The 19,300-nt window shown below is 45.3% G+C and overlaps 1 protein-coding gene and 1 long non-coding RNA gene across 6 annotated transcripts; one reads left to right on the top strand and one right to left on the bottom strand.

Moving 5' to 3' along the window:
* The first annotated feature begins 159 nt into the window (after positions 1-159).
* Positions 160-7,403, top strand: LOC135284853 (serine/threonine-protein kinase PAK 3-like). The gene is made up of 7 exons (XM_064396612.1): positions 160-2,994; positions 4,144-4,256; positions 4,778-4,895; positions 5,534-5,633; positions 6,135-6,331; positions 6,919-7,056; positions 7,205-7,403. The coding sequence occupies exons 1-7, from the start codon at positions 2,965-2,967 to the stop codon at positions 7,292-7,294; spliced, it is 786 nt and encodes a 261-aa protein (XP_064252682.1). The 5' UTR covers positions 160-2,964; the 3' UTR covers positions 7,295-7,403.
* Positions 7,404-7,941: 538 nt separating this feature from the next.
* LOC135284780 (uncharacterized) lies at positions 7,942-18,821 on the bottom strand. Of its 5 annotated transcripts, none has more exons than XR_010349937.1 (4): positions 14,177-18,821; positions 13,638-13,815; positions 12,296-12,383; positions 7,942-10,891 (listed from the first exon to the last, which is right to left on the bottom strand). It is a non-coding gene; the product is annotated as an uncharacterized LOC135284780 (long non-coding RNA). The 5 variants fall into 5 exon arrangements; XR_010349936.1 differs by lacking the exon at positions 12,296-12,383 and having other exon boundaries at positions 7,942-8,463; positions 10,856-10,891; positions 14,177-18,812; XR_010349935.1 differs by lacking the exon at positions 12,296-12,383 and having other exon boundaries at positions 14,177-14,316; positions 15,343-18,810.
* Positions 18,822-19,300: the final 479 nt, after the last annotated feature.

Here is a 19,300-nt window from a genome sequence, read left to right as displayed (position 1 = left end):
GTCTGGCAGCAGAGAGCAGCAGCGAGAGAGGACAGAGGACAAGTGCTTGGCCATGCTGAGTAGGTCCTTTGTGATCCTTGTGTGCCGGAGCAGTGCCTTGTGTGCGCATGTGCCGGCATGAGCTGTCCCACCTCCTGCTCAGCTGAGTGCCAGGTCCTGAGGCCTCCTCCACACAGGATCTGTTGTTGTGCTCTGAGGTGGTGAGGGATCAGCGGGGTGTTGCTCCTGCCTCTGAGAGCAGCTCGGCCTGGTTTGGCTTTGCCTGAGCTTCCCTGTAGGCAAAAGGCCAAGCAGAGATTGTTTCTGGCTGAGCAGGAGGCCGTGACCTCGCGAATGAGTAGGCCTCAAGGAGCTCCTGCGGGGCCCAGCTGCTGTGGGCACGGCCAAGGTCATCTTCAGCACTCAGTCTGTCCTAAAGGCTGAGGGACCTCATTCCTAAGGCCATCACAGTAGCTTATAACATGAGCTGCTGCTCCTGAAAGGCTGAAGGGCATTGTTTAGGCAAAGTCCTGCTTAAAGCTGGAGATCTGGGCTCTGCTGGAAGCACTTTGCAATATTCTTCCTGTTCTGGAGAGGGCAGCTGATGACAAAAATTGATTCCAGAACCCAAGATGCCTTTGATGTTTGCAAGGATGAAAGCTTGTGTTGAATGTCGCAGAGTGTTCATTGCCAAGAACAGGAAGGTTTTGTTTTTCCTGCTGCCCTTAATGTTTATAGACAACAATCACTTCTCTTGGTTAGAGTTTTCTGATCCCTGTCTCCTCTGACTGTTTCTCTGTGTGCTTAGATTTTACTTTAGGCTTTTAGTTTAGTGCTGGCCATCTGTGCTGCAGGGCTGCTTGTCTTGCTGCTGCTGTTTTTGAGGTGGTGCTGGTGCAGTGGTGTTGTTGTTTCCCGACTGACTGAGTTGAGAGGGCCCAGTGTCCCGAAGAGTGGGGCTGCCTTTGTGATCTGATGAAGGGTGGGATCTCTTTTGAAGTGAGCATCTGTCCTTGGGATTTTTACAGAGATGCTGGTGAGCGAGGGAGATCCTGAGGCTAAATACACAGAACTGGAAACTCTTGGCAAAGGGTGAGTGCAGCCACAGTTCCTTCTTCAAAGAGAGGGGCAGTGTGTTTTGCTCGTGTCCCATCTCCCCAGAGTGACATCAGGCAAGTTCCAAAGTTGTTCAGACACTGCGTTAAGATGATGCCAGGTGATCTCTCAATGCTGGCCAGCATTTATAGCTGTGTTGTGAAGGCACAGCCAAGACACCTGGATGCTGGCAATGTCTTGTCTGCGGCAAAGAGCAGCACCTGGCAGCTCTCCTGTCCCTCAAGTGTGTTTGCACCTGTTTGCCGCTTTTCATAGGAGAAATAATTTTTGAGTGTCTCAAAAGAATACAGAATACGTGGGAATGAAAGGAGGAGAAACTTCATTGTCTCAAAGGTCAAGCTAGCAGCTGACAGCTGTCAGGGAACAGCTCTCAGTAACATTTCTTTCCAATATTTTGCTGCAAATAAAATTCAGTAGTCAGGATGACCACCACCTAGTCTAGAAGCCAAAAGCAGAAATGAAAGAAGCAGCTCTCTTTTGTGGCTGCGGTGGCAAAAGGCAAAGTTTCAGGGGCATGCCCAGTGGCAATGCACTCTAGAGGAAAAGGCATCATCTGCCTGATGGCAGACTCCTCGTGGATCCTGTGGGGTTTAGGCGTTTGCTGCAAAGAATCCACCAAGCTATTCCCATTGAAAGCCAGCTCTGCTGACTGTAGATGGGATTGATTTGCAACATTTTCTCTGTACCAGGTGTTCTGGTTTAGGGCGAATTTTGGAGGAAACCTCCAGAAAGGGCCCCTCCTAAAAGCAAACCCACATGGCCACTGCCCCCAGCCAGTTTGGGAATAATTTCCTCGGACAGAAGTGGAAAGAAATTGTTTATTTAACAGGGAAATCACTCCCCAGCACACAAAATGAACAATACCGGATGACAAAACTCATTTGCTGCTCTGAAGAGATGGCAAGTTCAGAAAGTCTCTCCTGGGGGTTGTCATTCTCCAGTGCTGGGAAAGGCTGCAGAGTAGGCCCTGGTGGGCTACAAAGTGTGAGCTCTCAGTGTTTTGCTGGGTCCCAGTCTGAGCAGGTTCGAATGGCTCCAAGAAAAGGGAAAGAAAAACACTAAAGGCGAAACTCAGACTACCTTAGCTAGCTAAACTAACTAAAAAGCAAAAGGAGTGTGGTGTGTGGCCCCATCTGTGCCCAGACCACAACACTGGAGTTCTGTGTTCCAGCAGACTGCGGGGGAGAGTGCAGCTGATAACAAAACTCTGTGCTCCCTCTTCTCCCGGCCCCTACTGTCTGATCCCGTCTTGGAGGCACAGAATATAACATCCAGCATAAACAGAACAAGTGACTGGGGAAACAAGCATCATAACGTCACCCCAGAACAGAAGCCAAATGTACAAGAAGTCGCCAGAAAAGTGGAGTCCTTCCAGTGTCTGTTGCATCGAAGAGAAGCAGCTGCCAATGGCTCTGGACCCAGAACACAGCTGCCTAAGGACCCTGTGTTTTGAGGATTTCTCCATTTGTGTGCAGCAATGGAAGCCTTTGCCTGCTATGGCTGTGGCTGGACACTACTTTCCTTGCAAGCTGGAGAAGGGATCTGTGTCTAGAGGCTTTCCTCCAATGGCTGTTAATGGCTTCAGGCTTCTCAGAAAAGCCTGAGTGGTAGTGCTTGAGTTTGGCAGACAGACTCCAAGGAGAGGTGTAAGAAGACCCAACGGGCATATTCCTGGAAAAATCCGACACATGCACAGCTAGAGAAAGAGAAAAGGGAGAAAAGACCCAGAGAAGAATCTGTCATGTTCCATTTACTCTTTGCTCCAGGACTTTGTTCCTGTTGGACTGCAGTGTTTTGCACTAGCAGGGACTAAAGGACTTGTTCTTTCTCTGCTGCTGTTTTGTTTCTAGGGGTTTCGGCACTGTGTGCATGGCAGTGGAGACTGCCACAGGAGAAGAGGTAAGCCTCAAGCAGTGCCGCAGCTTCTGCAGCTCTCGAGTGCCCTCCCCTCTGCTGTGAGCTGTGGCTGAGCTTTGGCTCACCAGTGGAGCTTTGCTGCAAAGGCAAATGGAGTGCAGAGCAGTGTCTGCCTGCCAGATACAGTGGGGACAGATTTTGTCCTTCTCAGCTGCCCCAGGGGATGCAAGGAGGCCAAGCGGTATCGTTCAGAGGAGGACACAGGGCTGGGTCTACGTGCCCAGGTGGTGTCTCAGAGCATGGCACTGCTCTTTGGGGCTGCAGCGTTCCTGAATTCTCATTTCTGGCTGTTAGCCAATACATGGAAATCATGCTGGCAGTTCTGCAGCCACCTGCAGTGCTGCCCTTGGGATCTGTGCTTAGAGAGAGCAAGGTCTGCAAGGAGTGTCTCAAGGGCCTGAGTCCTGCTCAGAGCCTGGTGTGCATCCCTAGAGGATCAAGGCATGGGTTATTTCTTTTTACAGTCAGGCAGTAATTGCAAATATCAGTGGTGTGAATTAAAGTATTTTAGTGGAACGAAATGCAAATTCCTGAAGTGAGGAAGTGCTTGGATTGTCTTTTTTGGAGGTGTCCTTAATGATGTTTTCATCATCACAGCATTTTTTCCGTGAAATATGTAGGGTTGTGTTTCTTATGGGGAATAACCCTGAGGATGATTTTAGGACAAACAGCATTTTATCAGTCATGTCTGTAAGAGTTTGCTTTGTAGTTGTGCAATGGAGAATGCTAGTGGTTGCTGGAGTAATGATCAAGCCCCCTAGAAGTGCCCAAGGTTTCCCAGCAGTTTTGTTCCATTTCTACTGGCACAGAATCGATTCCTGCTTGCAAGAGGTGTGTCAATGACAATGGGGATGATAAAGGAAGGTCCTGGGGAAGACAGTGGGCACAGTGAGTGTTGTTAGAGCTTTGAGGTGGAGAGCTTAGACCATGTTTCTCCCAGGTTTACAAGGCAAAGGATATCTGTCTCTCTGTCCTGGGAGGTGCCCAAGCATGGGGTCTGATGTCCAGTCACAAGGCAGTTTGTCCCAGCCCAGCTGGGGCTACTGTCATCCCATAATCACTGTCTTCATGTTCCCTTTGTGCTCCTGTGCCACAGACTTCTTTGGTTCATGGCTTTCCATGTTGTTTTAGGTGGCCATCAAGAAAATTAGTCTCCTGCAAGAGAGCAGCAGTGAGCTGTGCCTGAATGAAATCCAGGTAATGCGTGGCAGTAAGAATGCCAACCTTGTGAACTATGTAGACAGGTGAGTGGTTCTGCTGTCCTGCCATGAAAGGTCATTCTCATCCTGCAAGCCAGAGGTGCAACCACTCCTTTGGTCGCTGGCAAAAGAGGATGGAGCTGTTAATTCCTGTTCTTGGGCTGATCTACAGCGTCTTGGGAGGAGATTGCATTGGGCCTGCATTCATCTTTCCTGGCATACCTAGTGTGAAGGGCACTTTCAAAGACAGGACTGGGCCCTGTCTTACTGAGCCAACAGCCTCCAAGTTCCTGTCCTCTCTCCACATTTTTTTTGTTGGGTTTGGGATTTGATTTTTTCCCTGTGTCTGAAGTGCTGACAAAGCACTGTCTATTGTATTTCCCTTGGCCTGTTGCATTGGTGTGGATACCGAGCTGTCTTTTAGACTGCTCAGAGTTCAAGCCCTGCAGAGCGTCGGGAATGACTACTCACTTCCTCCTGTGTTCCTCTGAGAGAGACACAGAAACAAGAATCCATCAGGTTGTGTAAGTGCGTGCGTTCATCTCCAGGCTGTTTGCTCCTTTCAGCTACCTGGTGGATGAGGAACTCTGGCTGGTGATGGAATACATGGACGGAGGTTCTTTACATGATGTCATCAGGGAGACTCGCATGGCAGAAGGAGAGATAGCAGCTGTCTCTCAGGAGGTAAGGGATGGCACTTGTGCTTCCCATGGCTTGGTTGGGATGGTCCTTCCAAATGGGTGATAAGGAGAGGAGAGATTTCATCTTCCAAGCCTTTCTCTTATGTCCTTGGCAGTAGCAAGAGCATCTGAAGTGCCTGCCAGTGTCCCTGCCCTTCTTCTGGTGTGTTTGTCTTTGCCTCTCTAAACACTTGCCTGGAGCCTGTGTGTGCTGCATTCCTTCCCTGTAAGGGCAAAGGTGCTGGTGGTGCAAAGTGAAGCAAGGGGCAAAGACGAAGAGATACTCACAGGACTTTCCCAGAGCTCAGCCTCAAAGGAGAGCCTTGCACCCAAAGCGGTGTTTGCAAAAGCATCCACTGCTGTCTGGCTGCAGAGAGCACAGCCACTGCAGCAGGGCTCCTTCAGCCTGTGTTTGCAGGGCACTGGCCAGAGGAACAATTGCCCTTTCTCTTTCAGAAGCAAACATACCCTCACTTAGAAAGGCACTGCTGTTCTCGTGGTGGAGCAGCAGGCTCCTGCCCTTGCCAGCAGCCTGTCCTGCCATGGCTCACCATCCCCCAGGAAGTCAGTGTTGCAGATGTGCCACTTTTCTGCCTGTGGGATGAAGTCCACTTAGGCTCGTGTTTCTTTTTCCTCTCTCAGTGCCTGCAAGGCCTGGATTTCCTGCACTCCAAGCAAGTGATCCACCGAGATATCAAAAGCCACAACATTCTCCTGGGCTTGGATGGATCAGTCAAGTTGGGTGGGTGTTGCTGGCCAGGCTCAGCCGTGGCAGGCTGCGGTGTGGGGCTGCCTTTGGGTGGCTGCCAGTTCCCTGCAGTGGTGCCTGTGGCCAGGCTCACCCGTGGCGGGCTGCGGTGTGGGGTTGCCTTTGGGTGGCTCCAGTTCCCTGCAGTGGTGCCTGTGGCTGTGCAGGCTGCCCTGCTGCAAGCACAGAGCACAGCCACAAGGTGCAGGGAAGTGTTGCTGGGAAGAAGGGCTCAGGGGTGGCTTTGGGTTGTGTGTGTCCCTTCCCAAGCAAGGCAGTTACAGTCTAATAGCTTCAGGGGACTAAAATCCACTGCCTGAAACTGGGGGGTTTTGCTAAGTGGCCAATTCCGTATTTCCTTGGCTGCAGGCCTGAGGTATGGCCTCTTTACAGCTGGGTTCCACACTGCCTTCTTGGACATTGGTACAATGGGGATTTCTTTTGTTTGCTTTCCTAATTCACGCTGGCTTGATCAGAGTGGTTTTTCCTCCTCAGCTGATTATGGCCTTGCTGCTCAGCTCACCACCGAGCAGAACAAACGGAGATCAGCTGTTGGAACAACTTACTGGATGGCGCCAGAAATTTTCACCAGGAAGCCCTATGGCCCCAAAGTGGACATCTGGTCCTTTGGCATCGTGGGGATCGAGATGGTGGACGGAGCGCCTCCGTACCTGATGAAAACCTCCCGCACGGTACGCTGCAGCTGCTCTCAGACACTGCTGTCACCCTAACAAAATCTGCTCCCATTCTTCTGCCTGGGAAGCTTGCCAACACCTGAAAATGATAGGTTCCAGGCTGCACAGTCTCTCGTGCTTCTTGGCCAGATCATCCCCTTGCCATTTTTGTGCATGAACAGGACCTAAAAATCAGGATGCCTTTTGCTTGGCAGAAGCTTTGCCTAAGGGAGCAGTGAGCAGTGCTGAGCTGCATTTTATGGAATAATCCTTGGAAATAGAAGAGTGAGATGAAAGTCACTCTTCCATGTCACTTGTAGAGGCTGTGTCAGTGCTCAGAGAAGCAAAGTGTGCTTTAGCTGATGGAGCTGCTGCTGATTCCATCATCCAGTGAAATGAGTGGTCAAGGCAAGAGCCTTTGCCTACTGGACTGGCTATGGCTGCCTCTGGCTTTGGGTTGTTTTAGTAGGGGTAGGAAAGGTATCTGCCACCCTGTGGCAGGGAGTAAAGTGCCACTGCAGAGTGGAGCTTGTCCAATGGGCTCTGTGTGAGCAGTTTGGGGTGCGAAGGAGACAGGTAGAGTGTGGCATTTCCTTCTTCTCTAGGTTCAACAGCTGATAAGCACCGGGGCCCCCCCGAAGCTGCAGAAGCCCAGGCAGCAGTCGGCGTGGCTGCGAGACTTTCTGCACTGCTGCCTGGAGAGGGACGAGGACAGGCGCTGGTCTGCCCAGGAACTTCTGCAGGTAACAGGCAAAGCGGCTGCAGGTCCTGGATGTGGAGAGAGAGGTGCACAGAATGCCCTCCTTTCTGTATCTTTCTGCTAGCCAGAGAAAGCCTGCTTCAGCCTGTGGGGAAAGTAGAAGCTCATTGCTTCTTTTTCTCTTTGGGCAGCATCCATTTGTAACATCAGCCAAGCCAGCCTCCTCCCTGACGCCTCTGATCATGGCCACGCAGGAGTTCATGGCCGACAGGAGATACTAGCCCTGGAGGAGGCCTTTGTTGTTGTTTGTTGTTTGAAGTTTGTAGTTTGTAGTTTATAGCTCGTAGTTTGTAGTTTGTTATGAGTGATAGTCAGAATAAATACTATAATAAATAAATAAACCCTTTGTGTTGGAAGCTTCCTTTTGTTCTCACCCTGTGAATAAGCTCTAAATTTGCTTCTGAATGGTCAGGTGTTTCTGCTATGTGGGAAGACCCATGGATGGGGTTTGTGGCATGGTTTGTTTGTGAACAAAGATCTTTTTCCTTCCTCGCCTCCAGGCCACAGCCTCTTGTGGAGATACAGGCTTGCAGCTGTGACTAGAGGAGCAGAGCAGGGCAGAATGGAGCAGAGCAGTGGTGTCACTGCTGGGGATGCTGCTGTGCCTGTGGTTGTGTTGCAGCTCTTGGGAAAGGTTGGGAGAGTCTGTGTTGCTGTGGGCAGAGGGGGAGGGAGCCGGGCTTCTCCACAGGCTCAGGTGCAGGTGAGTGTCCAGTGGGAAGGCATGTTCTGCCACGGGAACTGATGCCAACACAAGGGAGTACTACACATACTTGCCTTGGTGGAGTAATCTTCATGCTTTGCTCCGAGGAGCTGGCATGAAGTCTGAAAATTTACTGAATGTGGTAAAAAGATACAGCTTTGGCGATTTGAACAAAAATAGGGTGTTTATTTAAAGGGGAAAAACAAAAAGGGAGGTAAGGAAAAAGAAGAAAGGAAAGAAAGAAAAAAGCATAAAGTCCCAGGCCCAAGGATTGAGGAAACCTCTAGCTGAACTGGCGTCTGGCCCCAAGGCAAGAACCCGAGGGCATTGCAGTGAATGCACTTAGTCTGCCCTCAAATCTGGAATAAGGTCTCTAAAAAGAGATATTGACTGAAATCTGCAGTGTGGGGTCCCCTGCTGTAGCTAAGTCACAGTCCCAGGAACAGTAAAAGACAGCAAAGACAGCTCTTCAGGCCAGGCTGCCCCTTTGATGTTCTCGGTCCTCTCAGTCTGTACTTGCAGTCCTGCCCCCATAGTCTCAGGTGATTGGTGCTAGTAGATGATGGGGTAAGATCTTCTTTCCCAGAGTGTGCTGTCACTGGGGTGGGATGATATCTCTGAGGTTTTTGATGGGAAGCTCTCTCATTAGTATGCACCATTGCTGTGGCATCAAGTTACCAGTTCAACCTGGAGTGGGCTAGAAATTGTCTGTAAAATGCTGCATGCTGTTGGTGAGAGGAAACTGCACTGGGAACTTTGAAAGTATAAGGCTACTAAAAAGAGATAATTAAATTTACAAATAATGTAATTAGGTTAAGAACAAAGGATTATAAAAATAATATAGTTCTTATTTTGCTACCTATTTTAACAGGACTGTTAAACATTCAGTTGGGATCTACTGAATAGCTAGTATAACTTGATAATGATTTTATATTATTTACTTCATTAATTTGAACACTTTTATTTGATCAAACTAGTAACTTTAAACAGTTATAAATGCAAAAGCTAATTAACAGTTACAAATATAAACCAGTCACAAATGCAAAAGCCATGTAAGGGATTTTATAAATGACAGTTCCTCCCTCTTTCTCTTATGTTAGTCATTGGCTTTTGCATTTACATAAATGTAAAAGTTCTTTGTTGATAGTGTTTAATTGTTTAAAATTAATCTAAACTTGCTGGGCCTTTTTACCCGTTTTCCTATCTCTTTTGATTGGATTGAGATTTATGATTTTCTTGACAGTAGGCATAGAATGTTGGCTCGTTTGAAGATTTTGACTAGCGAACATGCTTTGTACTACTGAGGTAATTAGATGAATGAAACATGGGATTAAGCACGGGAGAAAGAGAAGGCTAACTAAGGAAACTCGAAAAATAATTAAGGCTTTCTTCTACCACTCCCTAGAGAACATATTTTTCCACTAATCAGGTGAAAACTGGACTGGAACATGTGTAAGCTTTCTGATGTTTTGGGTAATTTTAGTAATAGTTTCACCATGGTCATCAATATGCAGACAATAGTCTGATGTGTTGAAATTGCTGCATATTCCACCCTCTTTGGCTAATAATCTAGGGCTAAAGAGTTTTGATATACAGCTGTTTTCATTTGCTTCTGTTGGGCGTTGAAAAAATCAATTGCACTCTTGGCCTGATTAGATATGACGTGAATCAGGGCTTGTAGTCCAGTAATGTGATTTAGCATGTAAATGGGAGTTTGATAGCCCCAGCTCCCCTCCTGATCCCAAGTGGCAGGTCCGTAAGTTTCTAAAATTCTCTCTGGTGGCCACTCTTCCTTACCCCATTGTTACATTCCCCCTATTTCACATCTTTTTTGTCTCTTTAATTTATCATCTAGGGGAACTCCGAGCTGGTTTCCAGCTGCTTCTGATAGTAGAAAGGGGCTAGGTCGTATTGCTCCTAAGGTACAATTGCCACACCAGTACGAAGGGAGTTTAGAATATGCTCTTTGCCCACAATTCCAGTATAAACCTTGGGGGGCCTCCCAAAAATGTGAAAGCGTGATAAAAGTGGAGGTCCAATACTTAGAAACTTGGGGTAATACTGAATAAAGGCTGACTTTTAGGGTCCCAGCACTGATAAAGTTGTTCATTGGGATGTAATATGCAGTTCTTGTTTCTGATTTTCTTCTTTGACCAAAAGGTATCTGGTTCGTTCAGTATCCACCACTGATACATCCACGTGATCCTCAGTTAGTAAATATCTTTTACAGGTAGTTTCTACAACTTCCTCAGTGTATCTTTTTCCTTTTCTCCAGATGCATTCTTCTCCAAGAACTGTGTCCCTCAATAGCCAATTGTCTTGATCTCTTGGAGTTTGGGAGGGGAAATAATTTAGTTTAAGTCATTTGAGGGGTCCAATACTGACTCCTTGCTGAGGCCAGGCTTCTGATTTGAAGGTGCCTCCACAAACCCAACAATTGGTTATATTTTGATTTTTACTAATTTGTTCTGCTAAAACAATAAATAAGTTTTTATCGGTAGCTAATGGATTGTCCCCCTTTTGTTTCCCCCTTTCAGTTATTACAATTTCTCGAATCAAATCAACATCATAAGTTTTCCTTTTTAACAAATCCTTCTTTTTCGTTATATAATTAAATTTGACATATAGCCAAATCTCTTCATCAGGACACTCTCCATTCCTTTTCTGGTTTGCATTTCCAATATTTCTACCAATCCATTGGTTTTTGTCCGATTGTCAGTATCTACTCAGTGTCATCATATTATAACAAAAGGGATTTACATAAGAATGTGCCTGGAATGAGTGTTTTATGAGGTAGGAGTTTCCTTTGGTCAGGTACACTGTATGTTAGCATTGGTGGCAGCAGACGCAGGCTCTGACAAGGGGGATCTACAGGATCCAGAGGGAGAGTATGAGGAGTAGGGCGCACCTTCCCTTCCCTCGCTCAGGGGTCAATGGGAAGATTGAAGTGCTGTGGTACTCTTTGATAGGTGGTGCAGACCATTCAACCTCTCTGGTTTTCCTACTGGGTTCAGACCCCTTGGTTTTCATGGGAGTGTACCTGGATGCAGGAAGGGACCTAAATGCAGGCAAGTCCTACCTGGAACTGGCCTTGGTTCTATTCATGTTGTTTCTCCTAAGGAAATTTAAAAAAAAAAAAAAAAAAGACATAGTTATTGGAGAGGAAGGGTCATTTCTCAGGGAAATGATACTCTTCACTGGTGGAGAAATGAAATTGAAAATTCATAATAACTTGTTAAATAGTAAGTACAAGAACCATTAGATTCTCTACTGTAAAACAGTGAGAGAATAACAATTGATATAATAATTTCAGGAATAACACCGGGGAGGACTGTTGTAGAGAGTAGTTCATGGAGGTTTCTCGTTATCTTGCGGTGGTGTTACTGGACCTTTTACTCGGCTGACGGAAGTGCACCCTTTTTCCTGTGCTCGGATGGCTGTCTCTGTGGTCAGTTGAACTTGGAAAGGACCTTCCCCTGATGGAGTCAGGGATTGTTCCTTCCAGCATTTAATAAGTACCTACTCTCTGGGGCATATCTTATGTAAATAGAAGTCTAAAGGAATGTTCTGGGGTACAAGACCTCTCTGCTTTAAGTCTTTTAGATTCTGGGCAATCATTTGAATATCCCTTTGCACATTTATATTTCCTCACTCTTTGGCAGTTACTTGATGCGGGGTGGCTAAATAGGGAAGCCTGTATAACATTTCATATGGGGAACAACCTAAGTCAGCTCTGGGTTAGCTCTGGATTCTGAGAAGGGCAAGGGGTAGGCACTTTATCCAAGTCCACTTCATTTCTAACATCAGTTTGGTCCAGGTTGTTCTAATAGTCTGATTCATGCGTTCTACCCCTCCCGAACTTTGAGGGTGCCAGGGGTATGTAATTTCCAAGTTATTCCTAATTGTTGAGCCAACTGTTGCAATACTAATGATGTAAAATGTGTACCTTGGTCTGAATCAATGTTATTTATAATTCCATATCTTGCGACTATCTCTTCTAGGATTACCTTTCTTACTGTTTGAGCAGTGGCATTAACAGTGGAAATGCTTCAACCCCATTGGTAAGGTGATCTACAATCAGTAAGAAATACTTCCATCTTTGGGCATGGGGCATTTCTGTGAAATCAATTTGAATACTTTGGAAGGGTCTAATTGCAATTTCAATTCTTCCAGGTCTCGTTCTCCTCGTTAATTTTCTATTGACTTTTTGGCAAATTATACAACCTGTGGTAATTTGATTAGCTAATTCATCAATTCCCCGACATCCAAAATTCTGAAGAAAGTGATCTGCTAAAGCTTTAGATCCCCAGTGCGTGGATTGGTGGAAGTTCTGTAAAATTTCTCGAGTGAGCTCTTTATTTAACATTTGATGGCCATCAGGAAGATGCCACCGTCCCTCAGAATCTTCCTTTCCAGCTAGTGATATGAGTTTCTGTTTTTCATTGTCTTTAAAAATAGGGATAGGAAGGGTGTTGTCTGGTGTACTCTCGGGTGTGTCTCTTGGATAAAATCTGTATACCTTTAATTCCCCCTCAAAAGCAGCCTCCTTTGCAGCATGGTCTGCTAGGATGTTTCCTCTGGTTTCTCCAGAGTTCCCTTTTGATGACCTGGAACACGTACCATTGCAATTTCTTTCGGTAACTTAAGTGCCTCTAAAATTTTTAATATAAGTTCTTTGTGTAAAATGTCTTTGGCCTTAGATGTGGGAAACCCTCTTTCAGCCCAGCTTTTCCCAAACGTGTGGACTACTCCATATGCATATTTAGAGTCCGTATAAATGGTTCCAATAGCTCTGTCTAGTCTGTGCAATGCTTTTTCCAAAGCATCTAATTCACATACCTGGGTAGACCAGGAAGGTGGTAGTTTTCCTTTTCTAACCTGTACAGTTCTATTCCATCTCTGATGGAGTATCCAGAGCACCTCTTTCCATTTACTACTCTAGATGATCCGTCGATGAACAGGATTTCTCCTTCATCTAATGGGCTCTCTAGGAGGTCTTCTTGAATTTTTGTTTGCAGGTTTATAAAAACTCTGCAGTTGTGCATGAGATCTTGTTTTTGGGGAATTCCACATAGGAACTGTGCAGGATTGGTGTGGGTGGTTGTTTTCAGGGTTACAGTTGTGGAATGGATGAGGGTGCTCCCATATTGTATAATATGAGAGTCTGTTAGCCATTCGGCTGCTCGTTGTTTAAGAATGGTTTGGGTGGAGTGTGGTATGTATTCTGTCAGATTTCTCTCAAATGTAAGTTTTTGGCTGGCTGTTACTAGGATGGCTGCTGCAGTGATTGGTTGGATGCATGTTTGCCATCCTTGGGACACAGGGACCAACAATATGGACAAGTAGGCTACAGGTTTATGGATTCCTGACCACTCTTGGGCCAAGACCTCATAAGGAATTCCTTTCTCTATGTTAATATAGTGGTGAAAATCTTCTTCTAGTGAAGGAAGAAAGAGAACTGGGGTCTGAATCATCTTTTGCTTTAAATTTTCTAAGTTTTTATTATCCTCTTGGGTCCAATTAATAGGTTCTGATGTAGTTAATTTTTCATATAAAATTGTGACACTTTGTGTGTATTCATCAATCCATATTCTACAGTACCTCATTAAGCCTAATAATTGTCTAACCTCGCTCTTTGTTTGGGGAGGTTGTAAATTTAAAATCCCTTCTATCCTTTCAGTACTCAATTTTCTGGTACCATGACCAATTACATGTCCGAAATATTTTACTTTGGTTTAACAAATTGTAATTTGGATTTAGATACTATTAGTCCATTCTCTCCTAGAAGGTTCAGTAACTGAATGGTGCCTAATTTTACAGTGGATTCTTGCTCTCTGGAGAGTAGTATGTCATCTACATACTGTGTTACTTGTATTCCTGAGGGTGGAGAAAAGGAAATGAACAGGCTCTCCAAGGCTTGACCGAAGAGTGTGGGAGACTCCATGTACCCTTGCAGTCACCAGGTCCTGGTCAGCTGCTGTTTCCTTCCAGTGTCTGGATCTTCCCAGGTGGAAGCAAACAGGTGTCTAGAAGGAGAATCTACAGGGCATGACCAAAATGCATTCTTCAGGTCAGTTACTGAGAACCAAGAGTGCATAGGTGATAACTTAACAAGGTGTAAGGATTTTGTACTAATGAGCACACAGCTTGCACTCTTTTATGTACTTCACGTAGGTCTTGAACTAGCCTGTAGCTATTGTCAGGCTTTTTAATAGCAAGAATGGGGTGTTGTATGGGGAAGTACATGGCTCTAGTATATTATAATGTCACAGTTCAGTTATTATGGGTTTTAGCCAATACCATTTGGTCTTTGTAAGGGGGTGCCAGGGTACTTTTGCTGGTTTAATATCTGGAAGGAGATTAATTACAATGGGTGTAATGTTCATTTTATCCCAGTTACCTGGTTGGGCTTACACTGTAGGATTAATCAGTTTTCATCTTGTGTGGATAAAGTAAACAAAATGACCTTCATCCTTCCTTCTTGTGGAACTACTCCAACTTTCAAAGGTATCTGGAGATCCTGGCCAAGTAAGTTGTTACCTGTTGGAGGTAGAAAAACAAATCTCCCTTTCTGGTTAGTCCATTACCCTTTATAGTGACATTCTTAATGATGGGAATGGGGAAGGATTCCCCTTTAGCAGCACAAATATTGAAAGTGTCTTTGCTTATGGCACATGCATTTGGTTTTTCAGTTAAACAAGTTGTCTCTGCTCCTGTGTCTACTAATAATTCCATTAATTGTTCTAGGGGTCCTATCCTTGATTTTATCAAGGGCTCTTGAAGATGGTTTTTGTGCCCCAAGAAGAAGAGCCCCTGACCCCCTCAGTTCTCTGAGGGTTGATTCTCCACTTGGAGAATCTCTTAAGTCCCTCAATGTCTTAAAACAGCAGGATTGCATATGGTCTTCTTTCTTACAATAAAAGCAAATAGGTTTCTTCAATTGAATATTCTCCCCATCCTGCCTAATTGGTTTAGGAATTTGGACAGCAGCCATCATCTTAGCTTTAGTCTTCATTTTCTCTTCATTTCACCTGGCATAAACTTACTGTGCTTCAGCTAATAACTCATCTAAACTTCTTTCTGGCCATCCATCTAATTTCTCTAATTTCTGTTTTATGTCAGGCCAAGAATGTAACCCAAAGTGGACCTAGAACATTGTCTTCCCTCCTTCACTACCTAAATCTCTTTCTAAATATAATTGGATGTTATTATTTAAGCGAGTTATACAGTCAGTTGGGCTCTCATGTTTTTATTGTTTGCTACCAAAGGCTTTCTTCATGTTATTAACTCTGGGGACTGCCTCTTTTATTCCCCTTACAATTCGGGTTCTGTATTCTGCTATACTTTTTCTTCCCTCATCTGAGTTAGGGTTCCATTCTGGATCTGTTAATGGTAATTTCTTCTCTCCAGTTGTTCCTAAATTATGTTCTCTGTCCAATATATTGATCCCTGCAGTCTAAATAACTTTTCTCTTCTCTGGAGAGAAAAGGGTTTGCATTATTGAATTTCATTTTCCCCTAGGGTAAATCCTAGGGCCTAAGAACTGGTAAACTTTTTCTGACATACCTACTGGGTCACTGAATAATATCTCCATTTCCTTTTTAAAATGCCTCACTTCTGAAGAGGTGAGGGGTGCATTTACATATCCTATTCCACCTTGTGCACCCTCCATTGGGACCTCTCTGAGGGATGCCACCTTTGTTTTATCTTTACTGCTGGAGCAGGAGGAACATTTTTGTACTACCAGGGTTCTCCTTCAAGTGAAGAAGGCTGGACCTTCTTGATTGGATGGAACTTCCTGCATGGCTGAATTTGTAATTTGCCTGGAGGAGAATGATAGAATATATGTTTCTTCTGATGTCCCACTGCTACTTTCAATTTCTTCAGCCCTCTCAGTTACATGACTCAATGAAGCCTCCAATGACTCAGCTGCAGTTGCAGCTGGTTCGTTGGGAGGTGCAGTAGGGGGGAGGAAATTTAATGAGTCCCACCTTGGTTGATTGGTTTTCCTCCTTGTGTCTTTATCATTGATCATTACAGAGAGAATTTGGTTTATCTGTTTCTACTTCCTTTTCGCTGTTCCAATATTTAAACCAGACCTCCACATACTGCAATTCCAGTCTGCATTTAATTTATTTTGGGCGTAATTGTAAAGTACTTCGCAAATCCACATCCTGGTAGACCCATGCTTCAGCCAGCGAAGACCTTGTTTTAATTTCTTCTTTGGCCATTCTAACATGCAATGCACAATCTTGAGCTGTGGGTCTTTATCTTTAGTAAGTTGATGTTCTTCCCATTGTTTTAACATGGTTTCCAAGGGATTTTCAGGGAAGATACTGTATTTCTGTAATTGCTTGTTGTTCTTCCTATGCTTTTGTCCTATGCTTTTGTCTGATATTATGGGGGCAAAATAAATTAATAAATATTTAATTAACCAAGGTGAGTATAATGATTTGAATAGAGATGCTGTATTACAATGTTGAAAAAAATGAAACTTTGGGAATTAAAAAGAAATTAAAACTAAACCACTCAATATGGCTGTTGTCCATCTGTGGGAAAAGGTATGATCCCTCCCTGTGGGTATGATCCTGTGTGGGTGGATCATTGGGCCTTCCAAATGGCAAATTAGAAGTGCTCCATGCCCCAGTACAGGAACAATTATTAAAAGGACACATTGTACCATCAACTAGCTCCTGACCCATGTCTTTTTATAAAAAACCTGGCAAAGACAGATGGAGGTTATTACAAGACTTTTGGAAAGTAAATGATGTTTTAGAAGACATGGGCTCCTTGCAACCAGGGCTCCCCTCACCTTCTGTACTTCCCAGGGACTGGCAGCTCACAATCCTTGATATCAAAGACTGTTTATTCAACATCCCTCTCTGTCCCGCACTCCCAAATTCGCATTTTCGATACCAATCAACTGTCAAGAACCCTTTAAAAGATATCATTAGGTCACATTGCCACAGGGAATGAAAACTTCCCCTGTTTTATGTCAAATGTTTGTGGCTGGGATTCTATCTCCAATCAGGAAAACCTTCCCTGAAGCTATATTTCGGCATTATATGGACGACATTTTAATTTGCTCCCAAGAAAAGACTTACCTTAACCCAGTGATCAGAAAGACTATGACAGCAGTTGAAGATGCAGGTTTTGATATTGCTCCTGAAAAACCCAGTAGACCTCCCTGTGGAAGTACCTTGGATTCCTTATCAGCGGGTGAGCCATTATTCCCCAAAATATCTCCATCAAAGATAAGGCTCAAATGCTAAGGGACATACAACAGTTGTGTGGCTCCATCACCTGGATCCGACCACTGCTTGGACTCACGAGAGAAGAGCTGTGCCCTTTGTTCAGCCTACTGAAGGGGAGCCATGACCTGACTTCCCAGCTCATCTTAACTCCAGATGCCCACGACGCGCTGCAAAAGGTAGCACCTGCTATCTCATCTCGAAAAGCACACCGCGTTGACCGCTCTCTAACCTCCCAGATTGCTAGTCTTGGTAAATCCCCACATTTCCAGGCACTGCTTTTTCAGTGGGACCCGTCTTCTACAGAAAAATTGTTAATTGTAGAATGGGTATTTTTGCCACACCAAAAAAACTATTACAATCCCTCAAGAGCTTTTAGCTCAGTTAATCATTAAAGACAGGAACCACCTCCGAACCCCTGCAGCGTGTGACCCAACATACATTTATCCAGCATTTCAACTACACAAATTAGAATCGCTATTACAGACAAATGGATACCTTCAGTTTGATTTAGACAGCTATCCCGGACAAGTGTCTATTCATTATCCAAAACACAAGCTACTAAAAGAAACATTCCATCTAGTCCCAAATTCTCTAAAAGGTAAGGTTCCTCTTAAAGCCCTCACAGTTTTTACAGATCGCTCTGGAAAATCACACAAATCGGTTATCACTTGGAAGGATCCAAACACTCAGAAGTGGGAGTAGGATGTTCAAGTCATTGAAGGAACCCCCCAAATTCCTGAGTTGGCTGCTGATGTCAGAGCATTTAAAAAATTACAACAACCTTTTAATCTAGTAACTGATTAGGCCTATATTACCAGGACAGCTAAAAGGGCAGAACACTCCATGCTAAAAGAAGTGTCTAATCAACAATTATTTGGCTTGCTCTGCAAGTTGGTTTGGCTTGTCTCCCACTGGGGAATCAGAAGGCAGATCTTCTAGCTGTGACTGGTAACACCAATCACAGTCCCATGTACTGGGAAAGGTGCAGCAGATGCTGCCCAAGGCTTCGTTATGCTGCTAGCCTAAAATACGGAATTCTGGAGCACAACTTTGACCCAACAAAGCAGCACCACCACCAAAATGGGCTTTGACTCTTTACAAATCAGTATCTCAAGGGCTGGCACCCTCAGATTCCAATCAGACCTTTCATTCCCCACTGCTTGCTAACATCAGCCATCCAGGCTGCCTTCATGGAGATGCTGCCGAATTTTAGAGATCTTTTGCAGCACCACAGCGTACCCCAAGAAGGAGCTGCCGGTGCCATGGCACCTTTAATACTTTCCTTAGCAGCAAAGAGCAATTTTCTTCACAGAGAGAGACAGAGAGAGGGAGAGAGAGAGATTATTTTGGGTAGCAGAAAATGGGTAATCATGTGTCTTCACTAGTTTGACTGAATGTCAAAGCCATGCCCTAGACATGTGGGGAGGAAAACCAGAGATAAATAGATGTTAGGCAGAGAGGTAGAAATAAGACATGAGGAACTAGAGATAGCCACGTATTTATCCCACCCCTTAGAGCTGTGGTAAAGGGGAGTATTTTCCTCCAACCTCCATCGTTGGCAGCCTGCCGCAGCCCCCTGCCATATCCAGCCCTTTTCTCAGCTCTTCGGGGTTTGGAAGAATTTGCTTAGGCCAAAAGACATTTGGGGTGGACACTGCGAATTCCAGCTTTCTGAGAGGAAGGAAGCACTGATAAGGATTCTTTGATTCCCAGACTGCGGGCAAACGGAAGAGGAGGAAAAGCCCTCCCAGGAAGGAGACTGGGGAGACAGGGAAAAGAAGCTGCAAGCGGGCTGGCAGCGCGGAGTGTCCCTGCTGCCAACCGCGCCAGTCGCCCCAGGCGGCAGGAGGCCCCTTTCCGTGCGGGCAGTGCCAACGGTGCGCAAGCTCCTCCTCCTTCTGCTCCCACCTGCCCCTTTGGCCTAGAGCACGCTGACCCTTTCCAAAGGCACCACAGGGCAAGCTGAGGCCACTTGCAGGATCGCCCCTGGCAGCCCTGCTCAAGCTTACAGCCCACTTGAAACCCAAACAGCTTCGTTCAAACCCAGCATTCCCAGTGAAACCTTGCCATGCCCCAACAAGACACAGTTTGTACAAGCAGGAACACATGCATCAAAGCTTGCTTTGGTGCTGCTGATCCAATTAAACCTATGATGAAGCAAAAGGAGGAAGACATTTCAAGCAATTGCAACCAGAAAGATCAGACTCACAGTGCTGATCACTTTACAAAGATGTCACAGCCTGAAAAGATGGAAATTCATCCAAAAAGGG

This window comes from Passer domesticus, chromosome 21 (assembly GCF_036417665.1).
Source record: "Passer domesticus isolate bPasDom1 chromosome 21, bPasDom1.hap1, whole genome shotgun sequence".
NCBI classification, from domain to species: domain Eukaryota; kingdom Metazoa; phylum Chordata; class Aves; order Passeriformes; family Passeridae; genus Passer; species Passer domesticus.
This window is presented reverse-complemented; position numbering and strand designations above follow the sequence as displayed.

What these genes read in the sequence shown, in the direction of transcription:
- LOC135284853 (XM_064396612.1), top strand. Translation starts at nt 2,965, where the DNA reads ATGGCAGTGGAGACTGCCACAGGAGAAGAG. An exon ending in AGACTGCCACAGGAGAAGAG is followed by an intron (nt 2,995 to 4,143) that starts GTAAGCCTCAAG and finishes ATGTTGTTTTAG; the next exon opens with GTGGCCATCAAGAAAATTAG. An exon ending in CTTGTGAACTATGTAGACAG is followed by an intron (nt 4,257 to 4,777) that starts GTGAGTGGTTCT and finishes TGCTCCTTTCAG; the next exon opens with CTACCTGGTGGATGAGGAAC.